General features: G+C 32.5%; 1 protein-coding gene across 3 annotated transcripts in view; it reads right to left on the bottom strand.

Moving 5' to 3' along the window:
* The window catches only part of LOC118185156 (protein turtle-like), a 657,136-nt gene that overhangs the window by 49,397 nt on the left and 589,252 nt on the right, over window positions 1–18,487 (bottom strand). For all 3 annotated transcript variants that reach the window (XM_085813856.1, XM_085813857.1, XM_085813858.1), the window contains exon 12: window positions 13,499–13,708. In XM_085813856.1, the coding sequence (XP_085669982.1) occupies window positions 13,536–13,708 (173 nt within the window). In that variant the 3' untranslated portion in view covers window positions 13,499–13,535. The remainder of the gene's footprint in view (window positions 1–13,498; window positions 13,709–18,487) is intronic.

Here is an 18,487-nt window from a genome sequence, read left to right as displayed (position 1 = left end):
AATGAGGACTTAGATTATGAAAGAGTTAAAAAATTATGTGAATTAGAAGCAATTGGGATAAGTTCGGATAAAGAAATATCTCTATCAGATAAAGAAATTTTAGAGTCATTTGAACGAAATACAACTTACAAGAATAAAAGGTATGAAACTCGATTATTTTGGAAAGAGGGTGTTGAAGGTTTAAATAACAATTATGAAATCGCGAAACAGCGTTTACAATTTTTAAATAATAAGTTTCAGAAAAATAGCGAGCTATATTTAAAATATAATGAGATAATTAATGAACACTTGAGAGATGGTATAGTGGAACGGGTAGATACGTATTTAAATAGTAGTTTGAAAACGGGATATTACATGCCTCATCACGTGGTAGTGCGCGAGCAGAAGGATTCTACAAAGGTTCGAATAGTTTTTGACGCTTCTTCTAAAAGTAAGGAAAACATAAGGTGGATATTCAACCCGCCAGCTGCTCCACATCATGGTGGTATATGGGAGGCAGCTGTTAGATCTATGAAGCTGCATCTAAAGAAATGTGTTGGAACTCAAATTTTGACTTATGAAGAGTTTCTAACTCTAATTGCACAAATTGAAGCATGCTTAAATTCGAGGCCAATAACACCGGTCTCCAGTGATCCCAATGATTTGACAGCTTTGACTCCTGGACACTTTATTATAGGGACTTCTTTAACAGCTGTTCCGGAACAAGATTTAACCGAAGTACGAGTGTCTCCATTGCAAAGATGGCAACTAACACAGCAGATGTTCCAAGGGTTTTGGAAGCGGTGGTCTAAAGAGTACCTGTGCCAACTACAACAGCGTAGCAAATGGAGACAGCCTAGCAAAAATATTCGTCTAAATGACTTGGTTCTCATTAAAGAAGATAATATGCCTTCATTACGTTGGAAACTCGGGCGAGTAATAGAAGTGTTTCCTGGAAGAAACAATAATGTCCGAGTGGTTAGACTAAAAACTGTGCACGGGGACATTAAACGTCCCATTACCAAACTGTGTCTTTTACCAGTTGAAGAACATTAAGTTTGTTTAAGTTGAACATTAAGTGTTTGGTTTATATATGTTTTATTATTTTTTTTAAATGTCTTATTGTACTAATAATTTTATTTGTTTGTTCTAGTTTAACCCTCATAGTTAACGTTTCAATATAGTAAGATATAAGATGTTTTGCTAGAAGATTGGTAAGTGTAACATGTAATTTTATACTTTTTGAAGATTTTTGTATGTTTTCAGTTTCTATATTTTTCATTTACTTGTTTGCATATATTGAAGATTGTATTAAGATGAATGTAATTCATCGGGGGGGGGAGGATGTTTTGGCCTCCTCGGTGATTGCGGTGATTTGTGCCTAGAGGGCGCACCGCACAAAAAGTTAGTTGCGTTACAGAACGTAAGGGAAGCGGACACGCCAAAATGTCGGGCGTATTACCGCTAATTGGGGTAATTGCATCGTATCTGTCAGGTGGCAGAAAACTAATATGATGTATCAATTCACATGCCAGGTGGCAGAATATGTCTATCATGTACATGCCAGGAGGCATAACGCTTGTAAACATGCCATGGCATACGACTTGTAAATAAATTGAAAATAAATGTACAGTAAAATATCTTGGTGCAATAGATCATGGAACAAGCATCAACAACCTTCTGATCATTTGGATACGTACACACACTGTTTAGCGTAATCCATATGGTCTTACTATTAAATTTGCTGCTTCTGCTGTAGGTAAAATAAAAAACCGATAATTTGCGTTTCAGTTTGCACATGGTTTTTATAGCCTTGTTTGGGGCATTTTTTTCAGATTCTTTGTTTTCTGCTTATTTTGCCTAATGTTCCATCCTCAAATTCATTTATTATTTACCATGTTTGGTTTAGGTATGTTTTGTTACCTAATACGTAAAAAGATGGAAGAAATTGGTCCCAAACTCTTGAAACAAAGTTTGCAAAACATCTAAGATAATGATTTGCATTAGATGTTAATTTTAATCCGATATAAATAACTTTAAATTTCTGAAATTAATAATCTCAAATTTATAAAATAATTTTGATTAAATTAATATTATGCAATAATTATTATCTTATTTATTTTATAATATAATATGCTGCAGAATAACAACAAAAGTCAGAATATCAGAAATCAATACACATTACTTTTCACATCATTGATAAATGCTAAAATGTCTGCAGTGAAATATAATACCCTAAATTATAGAAATTTATAAAACTGAAAACGAATTTTAAAAAATCAATAACTTTACGAAATTCTCTTAAGCTGGATTTCTCAATTTGACCAGAGTGCTCCATAGTAAGATGTCAAGAAAATGTAAATGTGTAATAACATGACAAAGTATGCACAAAATCGGAAGAATAAAATTATATACACTATAAATATACGAACTAATAAATATAAAAAAACTTTAAGCTGATCTTGAAGAACTTTAAGCTGATGTTGAACTAAGCAAGCTAAAAACTCATGTAGACAAACTGATAACATTCACATTAAGGTAAATACTTAATTACGCAGAATACGAAATAAACTGATACAATACAAATATACTGGAAACGCTATGAGAGCATATATGAATAATTCAGATATCAGAAACAAGCTTTCTTGAATACGTACACATTTCTAACTCATAATTAGTTTCAAAAATAAAACTTTTTTAGAAAGATTTTGGGAATGATACTTTCAAAATGTCACAAAATAATAAATAAAGATTTAATGAAATATATACTTATAGAATAAATAAGGTATTTCTGAGAATTCGGCAAAAGAATTCAAGAAAGATTATATGAGAGAAGATATTGTTAGTTTACATCATTTCAAATAACACCATTAATTACAAAACTCTAATCGGTACACCTGAGTTAAAGAAAATACATTTGGAGCAGTAGTTATATAAAAGAACTTAGTAATGAAAAAGGTTACATATAATAAACTTTTATATAACTAGGCTCCTGAGAGACATTCTGAGAATCTAACAGTTGAGATCAAGTTTCTTTTTCTACCTAAAAGGAACATTTTCTTCTTAATAGCAAATAATAAAAGACTTAATGCTTCGGCTTAGTAGCCATTTTTTGTTTCTGTTTCTTCAGGAACTTTTAAAGAAATCAAAATCTTTGTTCTTTTTCTCTTGCATGCTTAACATTAAAACTCAGTTTCTGACAAGCATTTTTAAAACCATCCCAATGTAAAATTTTCAGTCTGGAAACAAAGTAATGGTAAAAAAGTGTTTAAAAAATAGTTTTTTAAAGGACAGAGTTTAAGAAGACAATTTTTTTATTTGCATATAATAACGTTCTTCGTATTAAATCCCTCGAACTATGTATAAAATGCTTTTCTGATACATTGTTATATAAATATATAACTACGCAAGTTAAAAAAAGCAACTTATTAGCATATTAATGTATATATTTATTAATTTTAAGTAAATAACGTGCTTTCAAGACTTCCAGATAATTCCATTTTTAATTAAGATTTCATTAAAATGTTTTAGATAGAGTTAATGTTTCTCGCTTGAAAGCATCATTCTTCTCTTCAGCGAAATACTGAGGAGTCACAATTGACCACATTTACATTACAAGTTTCGTGGTACTAATTTTTTTTTTCTGTTTCTTTTTAGGTTAAGATAAAGGCAAACATTTTCAAAATTTACTGGTGTAATATTGGAAAGGTAAGACTACACAAGAGCGAGCAGCAATAGCGGAATTTTATTTCGTTAGCAATTACTCAGTCATTACTGCTCAAAGATGGTTTTAGTGTACTTGTGGAAGGAATTGGTGTGCGTGAAGCTCTTTCAATCAATTCTGCGTTATGTTAATTCCCACAGAAAAGGTGTCCGCTGAAAACATCGCGGCAAAAACATCGCGCTCAAAACCGTCGCGGAGAAAACAATGCAAGGCGAACACGTCGTGGTTGCTGTAAAGAGAGAAGTAAAAAGCGCTGCTTGGCAGTAACGCAATGCATGTAATTAGAAACAAAATATCGTTTTGATTAGGCAATATGATTTCTGTGAAGGTAGTCCGCCTAACAATAGGACAGTTGTAAATATGTAAATATAACGGATAATAAATAGCATTAGAAAAACTGAATCACCGGATGCTTTGTGTTGGCTCTTCCGGTCGATATAGTTAAATACAGGTTTGTTAAATGGCGCATCTTACCGGAAATTTTGGATTTGTTAAAGTGAACTTCACGAGGAAGGATGTGTCCAGACCATGCCCTAGGTAAGAACGTGATTATTATTAAATTTTGAACGTGTTTGATTTGAATTTCGATAATTTGCAGTCTTGGGTACATTTACGTATTAACGCGAAATAATGGCAGATTAGATAGATTGAAACGAAAGAGAACAGAACCGCATTGAGAACGGTAGTATCTAAACTATTAAACAAAGTCGAGGATAGCTTAGCAAAGGAAGCTACAGATGACTTATGCGAAGTGCATGAATTATTAATAGAAAAGAAAAGTAATTTGAAGGAATTAGACGAGGCAATTCATTCCGTAATTGAGATAGATTCTCTAGAAGCGGATGTAGTTAGTTCTGAGGAATATCAGGAAAAATTTTCTCGAGCTATTAAACGAATTAATCGAATATTGGAAGAGGATAAAATAAGTATTAAAGATCCTGAACAAAACTTGGTTAGACTGCAAAATGTACAAAGTACTGTAAAACTTTCAAAACTAGTTTTAGAGAAATATTCAGGTGATCCTGAAAGATTTACGGAGTTTTGGAACAGTTACGAAAGCACTAAAGACAAAAACGAAAGTCTTAGTAAGACAGAAAAATTCGCATACTTGAAAAGATTACTTACAGGTGCCGCGAGTAATGCAGTATCTTCATTAAAATTACATACAAAAAATTACGATGAGGGTATAAAAACTTTGAAGGATTGATTCGGGAAAAAAGAAATAATAATTAGTCAATTCATGAACAAACTGATAAATTTAGAACCAGTAAAGGATTCAAATAATATTAAAGCTTTACGTAGGTTATAAGATGAAATCGAAATTGCAGTTCGGAATTTGGAAGCGCAAGGAGTTACGAAAGGTTCATTTGGTCAGTTGTTAATACTTGTGTTGTTAAAAGCTATTCCAGAAGAGTTAGTTCTGGAATTTAATGGAAGGAAAAACCCAAATGAAGAAATTAATGTATCAGACTTGTTGGATTTCATAAAGCGGGAAACTGAATGTCGTGAAGCGTCGAGTTTATTGACGCGAGATAAAAGAATTACATTGCCTCCACGTTTCGAACTTGCTAAGTCTAATTATAAAGAAATTCACAGAAATGTACCTACGGCTGCCAGTTTCAATGCTGTTGATAATCGTGCATTCATCTTCTGCGAAAAGTCCCATAATTCATTTTCTTGTGATAAAAGCATTAAAGAAAAAATATGTAAGTTATGTAATGAAAATAGATGCTTTATTTGTTTTCGAAAATATCACATTTGGAAATCGTGTAGAAATAAAACTAAATGCTTAAAATGTGGGTTTAAGTCGCATCATGAGTCACTATTTACGAGACGTTCAAATCGTAACAAAACGCGAACAGCTTCAAATCAAAACATAAAAAAATTGTGCGAAAGCTCGCAAGACAATTCAGTAGATGAAACACAAAACTCCCCGAAAGAACACACGCTTTCTGTTGTTCCATGTAATAAATCATTTAAGAAAAATGCTTTATTGCAAACCTGTTCAGTGTTAGCTCATTATGACGGAAAGTCAGAGTTAACTAATTTAATTTTCGATTGTGGTGCTACACGAAGTTTTGTTCATATTAGTGTAGTTAAGAGATTGAACTTAAAATTTGTTGGAGAAGAAACATTGTCTATTTATTCTTTCGGAATGAAATACGCAGTACCTAAAACATATAAAGTTGTCGAATTCTGTGTTTCGGATGTAAATCAAAAGAACAAAATAAAAATCAGCTGTCTCGTCACTGACGCCATTACAGCTGCACATATGACCACGCCGTCAAAACAAAAACTAAAAATGATGAATGAGTGTGGATATCGAATCGCTTGTTTATGTAAAAGAAGCGTTGGAAATCTAATAGGTGTTGATTATTACTGGAAGATGGTAGGGGGGGGAAAGATTCAATTAAGAAAGGAAATTTATGCGATTTCTACTATGTTTGGATGGGTCCCAGTTGGCCTTCAAGATAAAGAGAGCGAAATAGTATCTCAAAACACGGCAATAGTAAACTTTTCTTCTTGCGTAACTGATTCATTGAAATCGTTGTGAACTTACGATTTGATGGGCCTTACCGATGAATCAGCGATTTCTAACGAGGTGAGGGAAATGATTCAGAGCCTTGGAAAGGAAATACGGGTAGACGGTAATAGATACTATGTCAGCTTATTATGGAAATCGAACGCAGGGCAGTTAGAAAATAATTTCGGAGTAGCATTAAGACGATTTGAAAGTCTTAAAAATAGACTTATTAGAAATCCTGAGATTTATCAGCAGTATAAAACCGTAATTAAAGAGCAAATGAAGAAGGGTATATTTGAGAACTGTTCACAGGAAATAACGGAGGCATCGCATTTTATGCCGCACGGGGAAATAATAAAACCTAAGGAAACCACAAGGTGTAGGATTGTTTACGACGCGAGCTTTTCTACAGCTAAAGGAATAAAGTCCTTAAATGATTTTTTAGACATTGGACCTAGTTTGATCCCCATGGTTTTGCACATAATTTTAAAATTTCGGAAATATGAAATTGCTTTCAACGGAGATTTAGCTAAGGCCTTTTTAATGATAAGAACCTTAGGAAAGGAGAGGAAATATTTAAAATTTCTTTGGTTCGGAAATAGTGAGGAAAATTATAAAGTTTTAAGGTTTAAACGTCTTTCATTCGGACTTTGCTGTAGTCCAGCAATTTTAGCGATGACGATAAAATTCCACATTAAAAAATATAAAAGCACAAATCCAGAAAGTTATGAAATGTTAGATTCCTCGTTATATGTAGACGATTTATACTACGGTGCAGACACTATTGAAGATGCATGTCGATTATCCTCAGACGCAGTTAAGATTTTTAAAGACGCTGCGATGAAGTTGTAAAAAATAAGGTCAAATTCCGAGGAATTTAATTCCTGCTGGATTGGAAAAGGTTATAACATAGAACCAGCTAAAGAGTCAAACTTTTTGGGCATGATCTGGAACTCTGAAGCAGATTAGATCAAGTTGAATTGCGAATTTTTAGGAACTTTATCCCATGACAGTGTTAAGGCCACAAAACGGACTATTCTCCAAATGGTGGCCAAAGTTTGCGATCCAATTGGTGTGTTTCAACCCTTTGTGATGAAAATGAAAATTCTGTTACAAGATTTTGGATATTAGGTGTGGACTGGGATGATACCCTTCCATTAGAAATAATTAAGGACTGGCGTCTCTGACAAGCTGAATTAAAGGTGTTGGAGGATTTTTCTCTTCCGAGAAAATATTTTGGTAGTCGTGAAAAATCTAATGTTAGCCTTCATGTATTTGCTGACGCTAGCCCTAAAGCGTGCGGCACAGTAGCATACTTTAGATACCTTGATTCAAAAAATATTATTTGCACCAGTTTCATCGCAGTGAAGGGTCGCGTAGCTCCAGTTAAGGCTATTACTCTACCTTTTTTGGAGTTGATGGCTGCTTTAGTAGCCGCCAAATTGTCTATGTATTTGACAAAGCTGTTTCCTGAACTGTAACATCAAAAGTTTCTTTGGAGTGATAGCCAAATAACTATCTACTGGATAAAGGGATGTGCAAGAAACTGGAAACTCTTTGTATCAAATAGAGTTTCTGAGATTCAGTCACTCACGGATCCTGAATGCTGGTTTCACTGCAGTGAGAGTGAAAACCCTGCTGACCTTTTATCTCGAGGAGAAAATGCCTTTAACCTTGTGAGAAGTTCCCTTTGGTTGCAGGGGCCTAGCTGGCTCTCTTAACCTGAAAGTGTTTGGCCAGTAAATCAACATACGAACATCAACGAGGAGAGCGTTCAGAACGAAGCAAGGACGCAAACATATCTTCATGTTTCTGTTCAAGACGTATAATCTTCGGCATCACTAGAGTTAACGCGATTCAGCAGGCTGCTGAAGGTGTATCGAATTACGGCTTATGTTATTTGGTTTACAAACAATATAAAACGAAATTCAGTGAAAGTCAAAGGTCCATTAAGCTCTGTTGAGATTTCGCGAGCTGAGTTCTATTGGGTGAAAGTTACACAGCGAAACTACTTTGCGAAAGAGATTCTAGATGTATCAAGTGAAAAATGCTTAGAAAAGACATCGTCGATTTATTCACTTAACCCAGAATTGGATACCCATGGTCTTCTGCGTTTAAAGGGCAGACTTCAATTCTCAGACCTTGTTTTCGAAGAAAAACACCTTTGGCTGTTACCTTATAAAAATAGATACAGTGAACTAGTAATTTTTGAGTCTCATACCAAATTGTTCCATGCTGTAGTCGAAGCTACCTTAGCCGATATTAGAGAAAAAGTTTTGGTTCATAAAAGGACGCCAATTCGTCAAGTCGACGTTAAAAGTGCTTTTTGTGTAAACGATACAAGGTGCGTGCCGGTACACAGGAAACCGCACCTTTACCACCTGATCGTGCTCTTCAATCATCTCCATTTTCTGTTACAGGACTGGATTATGCTGGTCCTTTCTTTACAAAGGACAGCAAGAATAAACATTATCTGCTTTTGTTTACATGTGCTACAACTCGAGCTTTACATCTAGAATATGTCCCTTCTATGAGCGCGGAGAATTTTATTCTTGCGTTTCGCAGGTTCATTTCCCGCTCAACGATATATTCGGATAATGCCAAGACATTCAAATGTGCTGATCTCGAGTTGCGAAAAATTTGGAAGCGTATTCAACATGCATCTGTACAAAATTTGTTTTCCTCCCACGGTATAACATGGAAGTTTATTGTGGAAAAGGGAGCATGGTGGGGAGGGTTCTGGGAGAGGCATTTTAGAACGATCAAAACTTGTTTAAGGAAAATAGTTGGACGTTCTAGTCTCTGTTCGAATGAGCTAAAAACAGTCTTCATAGAAATCGAAGCCATAATTAATTCAAGGCCCATAACATATGTCTACAGTGACCTTTCAGAACCCTCACTGCTAACTCCTGCTCATTTCTTAATTGGTAAACGTTTACTTTCTCTTCCAGTTACAAGAGTGTGCAGAGAAGACTTGGGTCTAGACATTCCTTGATCAAAAGGTATAAACATAAACAAACCTTGTTAAACCACTTTTGGAATAGGTGGAGGAAGGATTACTTGCTTTCTTTAAGATCTGTGAATTAATGTCCACCTACTAAAGTGTCTGGTCAGTTTAATGTTCATGACGTGGTCCTTGTACATGACGACCGCTTACCTAGGAATTTGTGGACACTAGGTAAGACAATAGAAACTTATCCTGGCAGAGATGGTCAGGTTTGTTCTTGTCTCATAAAAACTCAAACAGGTAATCTTAAGAGGCCAGTACAATTGCTGTACAACCTTGAAGTGCATAATTAGTAGTAAAGATTTACTGTGTAATAATCTGATTTATTGTTTGCACATATGTCATCTTCTGAGTATCTTTATTGATTGTTGTTAAATGTAGTTTAGTTTATATGATTATTGCGAATTTTGATTTGGTATAATGTTTCTTATTTAGTAATTACTTTATAACTTGATTTAATGTGTTTAAACATTAATTGTTATTTGCAATTTGATGTAGTTTATATAGTATTCAAATGTTATGTAAGTGGTACAAAACATCGTGGGAGAAAAGAAAGCAAAGAGGAAACATCGCAATTCTAAAAACATCGAAGTACAAAATATGGTCATAAAAAATAAAGCGGTTAAAAAATTTCGCAGTTTAAAAACATCGTCGCCGAAAATATCGCGGTAAAATATTAAGTACTTAACAAATTATCGCATGTTGTTGCAAAAATTGTAAATGCATGTTCAGATGCATAATGATTGTTGTGAATGCATAATAATTTAGAAGCGCAAGAAAGAAAGAGGGATTCTTTTACTTTCATACTTCATATTTTTGAATGAACTAATATTTTTTTTTACTGATAAAATAAGAAGGAAACTTAAGCATTTAAAATTGAAAATGAGTAGAAAATTATGTAACTTTTAGAAATTAACAAAATTTTAAAATTGCATAATTAATTAATAAATGTCAATCATAAATTAACCTTTTTTTAAAGTTTAGTGATATATTTTATGAAAAATACAGTCAAAAAAAGGCTTAGGAAAAGGAAGTTAAGTAACTGCATGATGTACTACAAAAATTGCTTCGTGAATTATCAAATTATTTTCTTACAAATTTGTTAATCTGGTATTGTTTTAGTAAAAATTATATATTTTTTTCGTTTATTCTTAAATTGTCGTTAACAGTTTCATGTATAGCGTGCAGTCAATTTTTTGGATGACGATTTGTTAGTTATGATGAAAGTCATGTAATAAATGTAGTCATGTACGTAATATGTCAGTATTGGGTTTGAAAAACGCATGTGTGCGATGTTATCGCCATGCGATGATTTTTAGGTACTTTATTTTTTACCACGTTTTTTTCGACGAAGATGTTTTTAAATTGCGAAGTTTTTGAACTGCTGTATTATCGACGACGATATTTTGTATCACGATTTTTTAGATCTGAGATGTTTTCTTCTCTTTGCTTTATTTTCTCCTACGATGTTTTGTATCAGGACGTTTTCACCTTCCGTTGTTTTCTCCACGACGTCTTCGTCTACGATGTTTTTGCCGTGATGTTTTCGTCTGTAACCCATAGGAACAGAGATATTGTAATGGAGGCTATACATACGGAGAGCGTAGATCTGTACGCAATGAAGAAACCATTGAAAGGGAGAGAAGTGCACTCAACAAATAGAAAGTGTGCGCGACATTATGACGAAAAATCTCAACTTGTTTCCATACAAATTCCAGGTACCTCGCAAACTGAAACCAGCTGATTCGCAACGTCATTTTGCGCTATGCAGCACTATGATTAGATTGAATTTAACTAATTAGAAGCTCATAATTACTGACGAAACACAATTTTACTTATCCAGTTACCTATATAACCAGATTGTGAGAATGTGGACAAAGCGCATTCGAGATTCATGAATGCCTTTAACACTGTACAAAAATTTCAATACGACGAACAATATCACGATCATGGATAATAGGCCTGTTTTTTTGAAAGCAGAAATGGTGTTGCTGTGACTGTTAATTTTGATCGTTACAGGCATTGTTAAAAACCCCAATGTTAGGGACATAATCTTTCATCAAGATGGTACAACAAGCCACACGGGTCTTGAAACGAGGAAATTACTGCAACTGATATTTCCCAATTATGTGGTCATTCTCGTTTTGGTGACACTAACTGGCCGCTTCGTTCCTCAGACTTAACCGTTCCAGATTTTTTATGGGGTTATTTGAAGTCTATGTCAACAAATCAAACAATGTAGGCAATCTGAAAGCTGCCATAAGAAAATAAATTACTTGATATCGAAAGAAATACTTGCTAAAGTTATGGATGGCATGTTAGTTCATTGTCAGAAATGCTTACGATTTAAGGGAGGATACCTAAAATCTGTAATTTTAAAAACGTAGTTAATGGTTGTTATTGTCATGTGTTTTCATGTAGCATACTACTTACTTCATCAATTTTGTAGCTAAAAATTTCCCACGAATTAAACTAGACTAAAAATAAAGGTGGTCACTAATTTATTGCCAACCTGGTCATTTATAAACTGCCATTAACTGTCGCAATCTATTAAGGAGTCAAACAAATTTAAGAAATAAAAAAAAAATCTATTTTTTGTGTTTTTATATTAAAAACCACTTTCGTATAAGAATTTTAAAACCATCCCAATGTAAAATTTATTTTAAGAAACGAAGTTATTGAAAATATTAATAAGCTTTTAGTGAAAGGAAGCATTTTTTTTTCATTTGCACATCAAAATATTCCTCATACTAAATCCCTGAACTACATTCAGAACGTTTTAGTTAAACTCTTTTATATATATACGAATGATCGAAAAATAACTTATTGATACAGAATTATTGATTCATTGATACACAATTAAACTATTGATATACAATAGCCAATTATTGTACTGTATCCCTGCATAAAATGGCCGTTGCAATTCTAATATAGCAGTTTTTAGAATTACAATTAAATTTGAAATATATGAAAATTTTGACTTTAAAACTCTTATATTTCTGTTAAATTTACGATGGTTATATATGCCATATTATTACATACTTACAAACTTATAAGTATATTTTTGTATTTCGTTATTAATGTTATGAAAACTATGTTCATTTACAGGATTTAATGGTAATATACCTTAAAGAAAAGTTTCCTAGAAACTGCAATTTTTTTTTTCTGATGCATGATTTCTTTGAAACTCCTGGTCAGAATTTCAAGAAATTTTGACTAACTGTATAATCCTCAGTACATGCTAAAATATTATGTTGATGATGAATAAGCTATTTTACCTTTATTTTATTTAAAATATTTTAATATCTGTAACACAAAGCAATATAACATAAAGACATCGAAATAAGCTAACAAATTCTTAGGATCACAAGCTACTTAATTAGTAAGCTACTGAGCGTTTGGTTTGACTAAGATTCTTAAGATCACAAGTAATTTAATTCACAAGTAATTAATGAGCTTTTGGAAAATTCTGAAGTTTTTAGTTTGTTTTGATATTTTAAAGGTAGTTAATATTTTAATATTTACTTTCTTTCTTCATAAATAAATGTAAGGTTACTCTTTAAAACGATTAATTAGTTATTACTGAATAAGATGCTATGACTTATGAATGTATTCTAGATCCATTATAAATAATTTCACTTAAATTGAATGCAAAGAATATTTAAACAAATAAATGTTAATGCAATCATAAAAGTTACTTATAAAACGAAACTTAAAATTAATGGCGAATTCCTGAAAACCTTTGTTAAAATATTATCCAGCACAAATATATATAATTATACTCTAACCGTTATATAATTATTATTATGACAGTTATATAAATATTAAAAGTTTTTTATTACAATATTCATTCTGCAATTTGACCATATAACAGAGGGTTTCAAAAGCACAGATTACTTTAAGAATAATGATCATGTGCCAATCACAGAAGAAAAACTCGTTTTCACCTCTAGGTTCCATATAAAACTAGCTTTGTTCTAGAGTATAAAAATAAATATAGAATAAATTTATATTTTGCTACTACTGTTATTTTAAATTTGCAAAAATTTTATTCAGCAGGGTAATTTTTAGTATATTCATCTTTTCAGTCTTTTCATCACTGCGGAAGATAAGCGATAAGTCACAGCCAATACAATTATTAGCTGTATACCTTGAAGAACTTCCAAAACTGTACATAATTTAGATGAAATTCAAACATTTATCAACTAATTTTAAAATTTCAGAGATTAGAGTAATTATAATCATGTGCTGATAGATCACATACCTCTGGAAGAGATATTTAATGAAACTGCTGGCTTTTGCTATAAATTAGAATCAATTGTTCTTTGATCGAATTCCGTTGGGGAACCGCTGAGCTTCGAAACAGGCCGAATAATTCCTAATTCGGTTGGAGAACCATGCTTCCTAATGGAACCATGCTTCGGTATGGACCGGATACACCTTGGCTGCTTGGTAGAGCCACCAGTATAATAAACTAAAGAAACACATTAAATTTTAATTAGAAAGGATTCCATTAATTTATTAAGATGTATTTTAAAATGTTAATATTATATTCATTAGGCATTCAATAATCACTGAAATAAAATGCGATCACATTTATTCTAAATGGTAAACATTTTATATCAGCTTGTTATATACCTTATTTGCGCATGCATCAGTGCCCTTTTTTTATTTTACTAATTTCATCGCCCGAAAATGGAGAGGGGAAAATTATGCAAATAAGTTCATTTCCGAAGGTAGCGGTAACAATAAGAACACAGAAAATGAAAAGTAGTTACGGATAAACTACAGGTTTTAAGAATGTTATGTCGCGAATTTTAATTATTAGTATGTGTTTTAAGTTATTATTATTGTAATATTTTTATTTGTATTCATGCATATTTTAATCTGGAAAAAAGTATTCTTAAGCTCTTAAGGTTTTATTTAACTCGTTATTCTTGAGTAGGAATTGTAACAAAGGCGAGAGACGGTTGTGAGGAAACACATCTGGTTTATTGGTTTATGGCCTTTTTACTAACAATGGCGGCAGTAGGGTGTTGTGTTTTCGCCTTTTACTAATGGTGTTTGAAACGAAAATCGTTTTCCTTTCGCTTTGTTAAAGTTGAAGTTTTACTTACTTCAAGACAGTGGGGTTGAACTAAGCTTAGCTAATTGGAATCTCGTAAAGCTTAGTTCCGCTTGTTAGTTGGGGGTACACTTTTTCTCACGTTGTGTGTACAGATTTTTTCGGACTGCATTGTCAGATTTTCTGGTGTTTGATTCGTCATGGGTGTGTCATTTTCTCAGTTTAGATAACGTAAAATTTCGGCATTGGCGTGATTTTAATTTTATGATTTTTGAAAGCCTATGAACTCACAGAGGCGGAGAAACCGAGATTTCCTGGGTGCTTGCACCAGGCTAGAGTTCATTAGTCTGATTCTGATTTTCAAGCTAACAGGAAAGAGAGAAAGAGTGGTGGTTTGACCCCTTTCGGGTCTTGCTCTCGCGAAAGTCGGCTATTGCGTCGGATTTGGAGTCTGATTTCAGTCCTGCGATGTGAAGTTAAGCTGAAAAAAAAAAAAAAAAAAAAAAAAAAAAAAAAAAAAAAAAAGATCGGGACGTTTGTCCTGTTGCGGTCTTGCCTTAGCAGCGGATATGATTTTCTCTCGGCGTTCAGCTGGCGAGAATTTGCGTTGGCATAAAGCGTAGAGTTCAGCATAGAATTTCGATTCTCTTGTTCTAAGAATTGTAATGCAGATTCTCGTGGTGATCCTGATGCGGTATTCCTGTTTTTCCCAACTTTGACTTTATTATTATGACAGTTATATAAATATTATAAGTTTTTTATTACAATATTCATTCTGCAATTTGACCGTATGACAGAGGGTTTCAAAAGCACAGATTACTTTAAGAATAATGATCATGTGCCAATCACAGAAGAAATACTGTCGTTTTCACCTCTAGGTTCCATATAAAACTAGCTTTGTTCTAGAGTATAAAAATAAGTATAGAATAAATTTATATTTTGCTACTACTGTTATTTTAAATTTGCAAAAATTTTATTCAGCAGGGTAATTTTTAGTATATTCATCTTTTCAGTCTTTACATCACTGCGGAAGACAAGCGACAAGTGTTGTTGTTTATTTTGCCTGTGTCAGCTGCGTCGATTTTTTATCATTCCATGCTCTGGAATTTATTAATTGTAAGGACATCTTCAGTGGTGTTTCAACCAACTCATCTTTAAAATTCGCAAGAACTGTCTGTCTTCATTAACGAGGATTTTGTGAATAAGGTGACAGAAGAATTAATGTGGTGCTCGAGTAAACTTTGGACGCTGGACGATCTGTGGAGCTGTCAAATCGCCTTATTAATCAGTATGCAGTATACGAAGGTATTCCCGAGTAATGGGAGTGTGCGGCATGGACTTCACTCCGTGAGTGATTTTTTTTTTCTACCTTTCTATCTTTTCAAATTACTTAAACGAAAATTATTTTATTTTATATATGTAAACTACCAAATTATTAGAATATTTTAAATAATGGCCAATTAATTTAAAGTCTGTAAATGAAGGTTTAAAGATTTGTTTTACCAGCTTAATTAGTGAGGTATTAAATGTCAAAAATAGTAAACTTACAAATTAATATGAGTATGTTAATTTTGGAATGAGATATGTGTTATTTTCCATCTTAAGGTATATTAATTTTTGTAAGCTGTAATTGCGAGTGACATTATGTGTTACGTTTCATAGTAAAATATGTGGTAGGAATACTGATCAGTTATCCATTATTTAGTAATATAATTTTATTCTAGACATAATAAATGTGTTTGATATATATTTTATGTTCCATTTGTTTAATTTAGTGTATAATTTACTGTGATCTGTCATGTCCTTCCATTTGTTTGAGCCGGGAGGATTTTAAGAAACATGGAGTTTTATTGAATTTAGGTTATTGATTTTTCCCTAGTGGGCTTCGCAACGCGCCCTTGCACTAAACCAATACCAATCTACGATTGATCGATAGATATGATATACGATTGTTTATTTGATTGGTCTTTGAATATTATGAATTAGATTTGAATGGATTATATTATTTTTTTGTTAATTTGTCCAGCACCATAAGTTGAGTTAAAGTTTTAAAAAGGTATTAAAACACAATAAATTCTAAGATATTCAACAATGGTGCCGTGACCTCGCGACTGGCAGACCACTAGAAAAACTTTTTGTGCATATTATTTGAGTATTGTTTTATATTTGATTTCTATTTTGTTTTTATGTGTATGAATATTACATTTTTGATTATAAATGATGAAAAATGTTTTGCGCTCAACTAGATGTTTGATCCATTTATCATTTAGTTTAAAGTTTTTGGTGAGAATTGCGTTTGTGTTAATGAGTTGATTTTGCTTATTGCATTTTGAATAATTGCTTTGGAGATTTCTAATTTTTAATTAATTCATTTAATGTCAGAGCAGTATTTTTGTGTTCGAGAAATAGTATTTTGTTTCTAACTTCTTGAAGTGTGTTAATAGATCTTATGAAATTTGTGCCTAATAGAAATGAGTTAAAATTTTGATTTCGAATTTTTTTGGAAAAATCTGAAATGTGTGTTTCTTAAAGTTAAATTTGGTTAGATTTGTAAAGTTGCGCAGGACGAGTGATAGTTTACTTAGGGAGTTATTGAATTTTTTTAGGAAGTTAGTTTTCAGCGGGAGTGAAGTTTCTTGTTTAGCTTTTCTGAGTTTGAGTAATTAATTTTCTACCTAGTTGTGAGTTTTGTGAACATTTATTGTTGTCTGAGAAATGTCTGAAAACAGTAGAATAGTGAGTTTTGTGTTTTACAGCAATTGTGAGTTGTGAATTTTGAAAAAAAAAATTTTTTTTGGAAAGGTAGAGCTGGTTTTGTTTGGAATTTTAGAAATGTATGCAGATAATAAAAGATATTATTCTTGCTCTTTACTCATACTGTTGGCTTTTCAAGTAGTTTTAATGGTAGTTTCATAGTGAGTTTACTAGCGAGTTGTGTAACATTTGTTTTAACAGTGATCTAATTTTTTTTTTTGACTTTTTCAATTTTTGAGCTTCAATAGTTTTATTGTTTTGGTTTTGAATTTATTTTTTTTTCTTTGGCTGAACTTGTCGCAGTGTTGTAGTAACTTTAAAAGTGGATGCGAAATGTATTTTGGAAATTTAAACTTTGATACTAGTGGAAGTGAAAATTTGTTTTGAGAAGTTAAGCTTGATTTTGTGGAATTAGAAATTACTTATGTGAGTTTAGTGTTGTGGAGATTTTAGAAGAATTTTGAATTGATTTTGAAATATTAAGAGTAATTAACTCCACTGAGTTTTGTATTGAGTTTCTGTTTTCAAGTTGGTTGCCTTTCAAGAATTTTTTTTTTTTTCTGGTTTTCGGTTGACGCTGTGTGATTAATGACAAATTGTGATTGCTCTTGAGGCTTAGTGTATTTCAAGGAGTTTAGTTTTGAAGTGGTTTAAGAAGTATAGAATTGAATTTTGTGAGATTATGGATTTTGAAATTTTGAGAAGTTTGATTTTTTTTTTTTTTTTTTTTTTTTTTTTTTTTTTTTTGTGTGTGTGTGTGTGTGTGTGTGTGTGTGTGTGTGTGTGTAAGCACTTCCCTCTTGTCTGCTTTTGTATTTTTGTGCCTGCATGTTTTGTAGTCTTGTTGTGAAGTTGTCATGCTTACGATTGCTACCTAGAGTGCAATGCATACTCTTCATCTTCATTAGTTACTCTCCAGGAACTAGACTTTTGAGAACTATTTTGTCATACTAGTTGTGCTTGATTACAGTCTTAGTTCGGTACATCACCTTTTAACTAGACGTGGATTCCGAGTACATTTTTAACTGGGCTGGTGGTTTGTTTAGGGAAGGCATTGAATTGCAAGTATTGTTCATTAAATTGCCTTACTCTTCCTACTTACATGGCTATGGTTTGATGGCTCTATGGTTCTTCATGTCAGTGAAGGGTATGGATAACAACTGTTCTTCGTTGTGACTCACTTCTTTTTAAACCATGATGTAGGTTGGTTTTCTTCTAAATTGTGGCAAACCCTTTTGTTGGACACTTTCTTGTTTACGAGAAATTCTCTGTGTGTGTAACCTGCTTCAGTTCAGTTTTTGTTTAATTTATGCTGACTAATTTGAGAATTAATTTTTTTTGTTTGATCTTGAATTGTTTATGAATTTGAATTCCAATTTTTTTTAGTGTTAGCTTTGTTTTCTCGAAAGAGCATTTAAGTTTTTTCCTCCGTAT

This window comes from Stegodyphus dumicola, chromosome 3 (assembly GCF_044657685.1).
Source record: "Stegodyphus dumicola isolate Sdum_Otavi_A_Nest chromosome 3, ASM4465768v1".
In the NCBI taxonomy this organism is placed as follows: domain Eukaryota; kingdom Metazoa; phylum Arthropoda; class Arachnida; order Araneae; family Eresidae; genus Stegodyphus; species Stegodyphus dumicola.
This window is presented reverse-complemented; position numbering and strand designations above follow the sequence as displayed.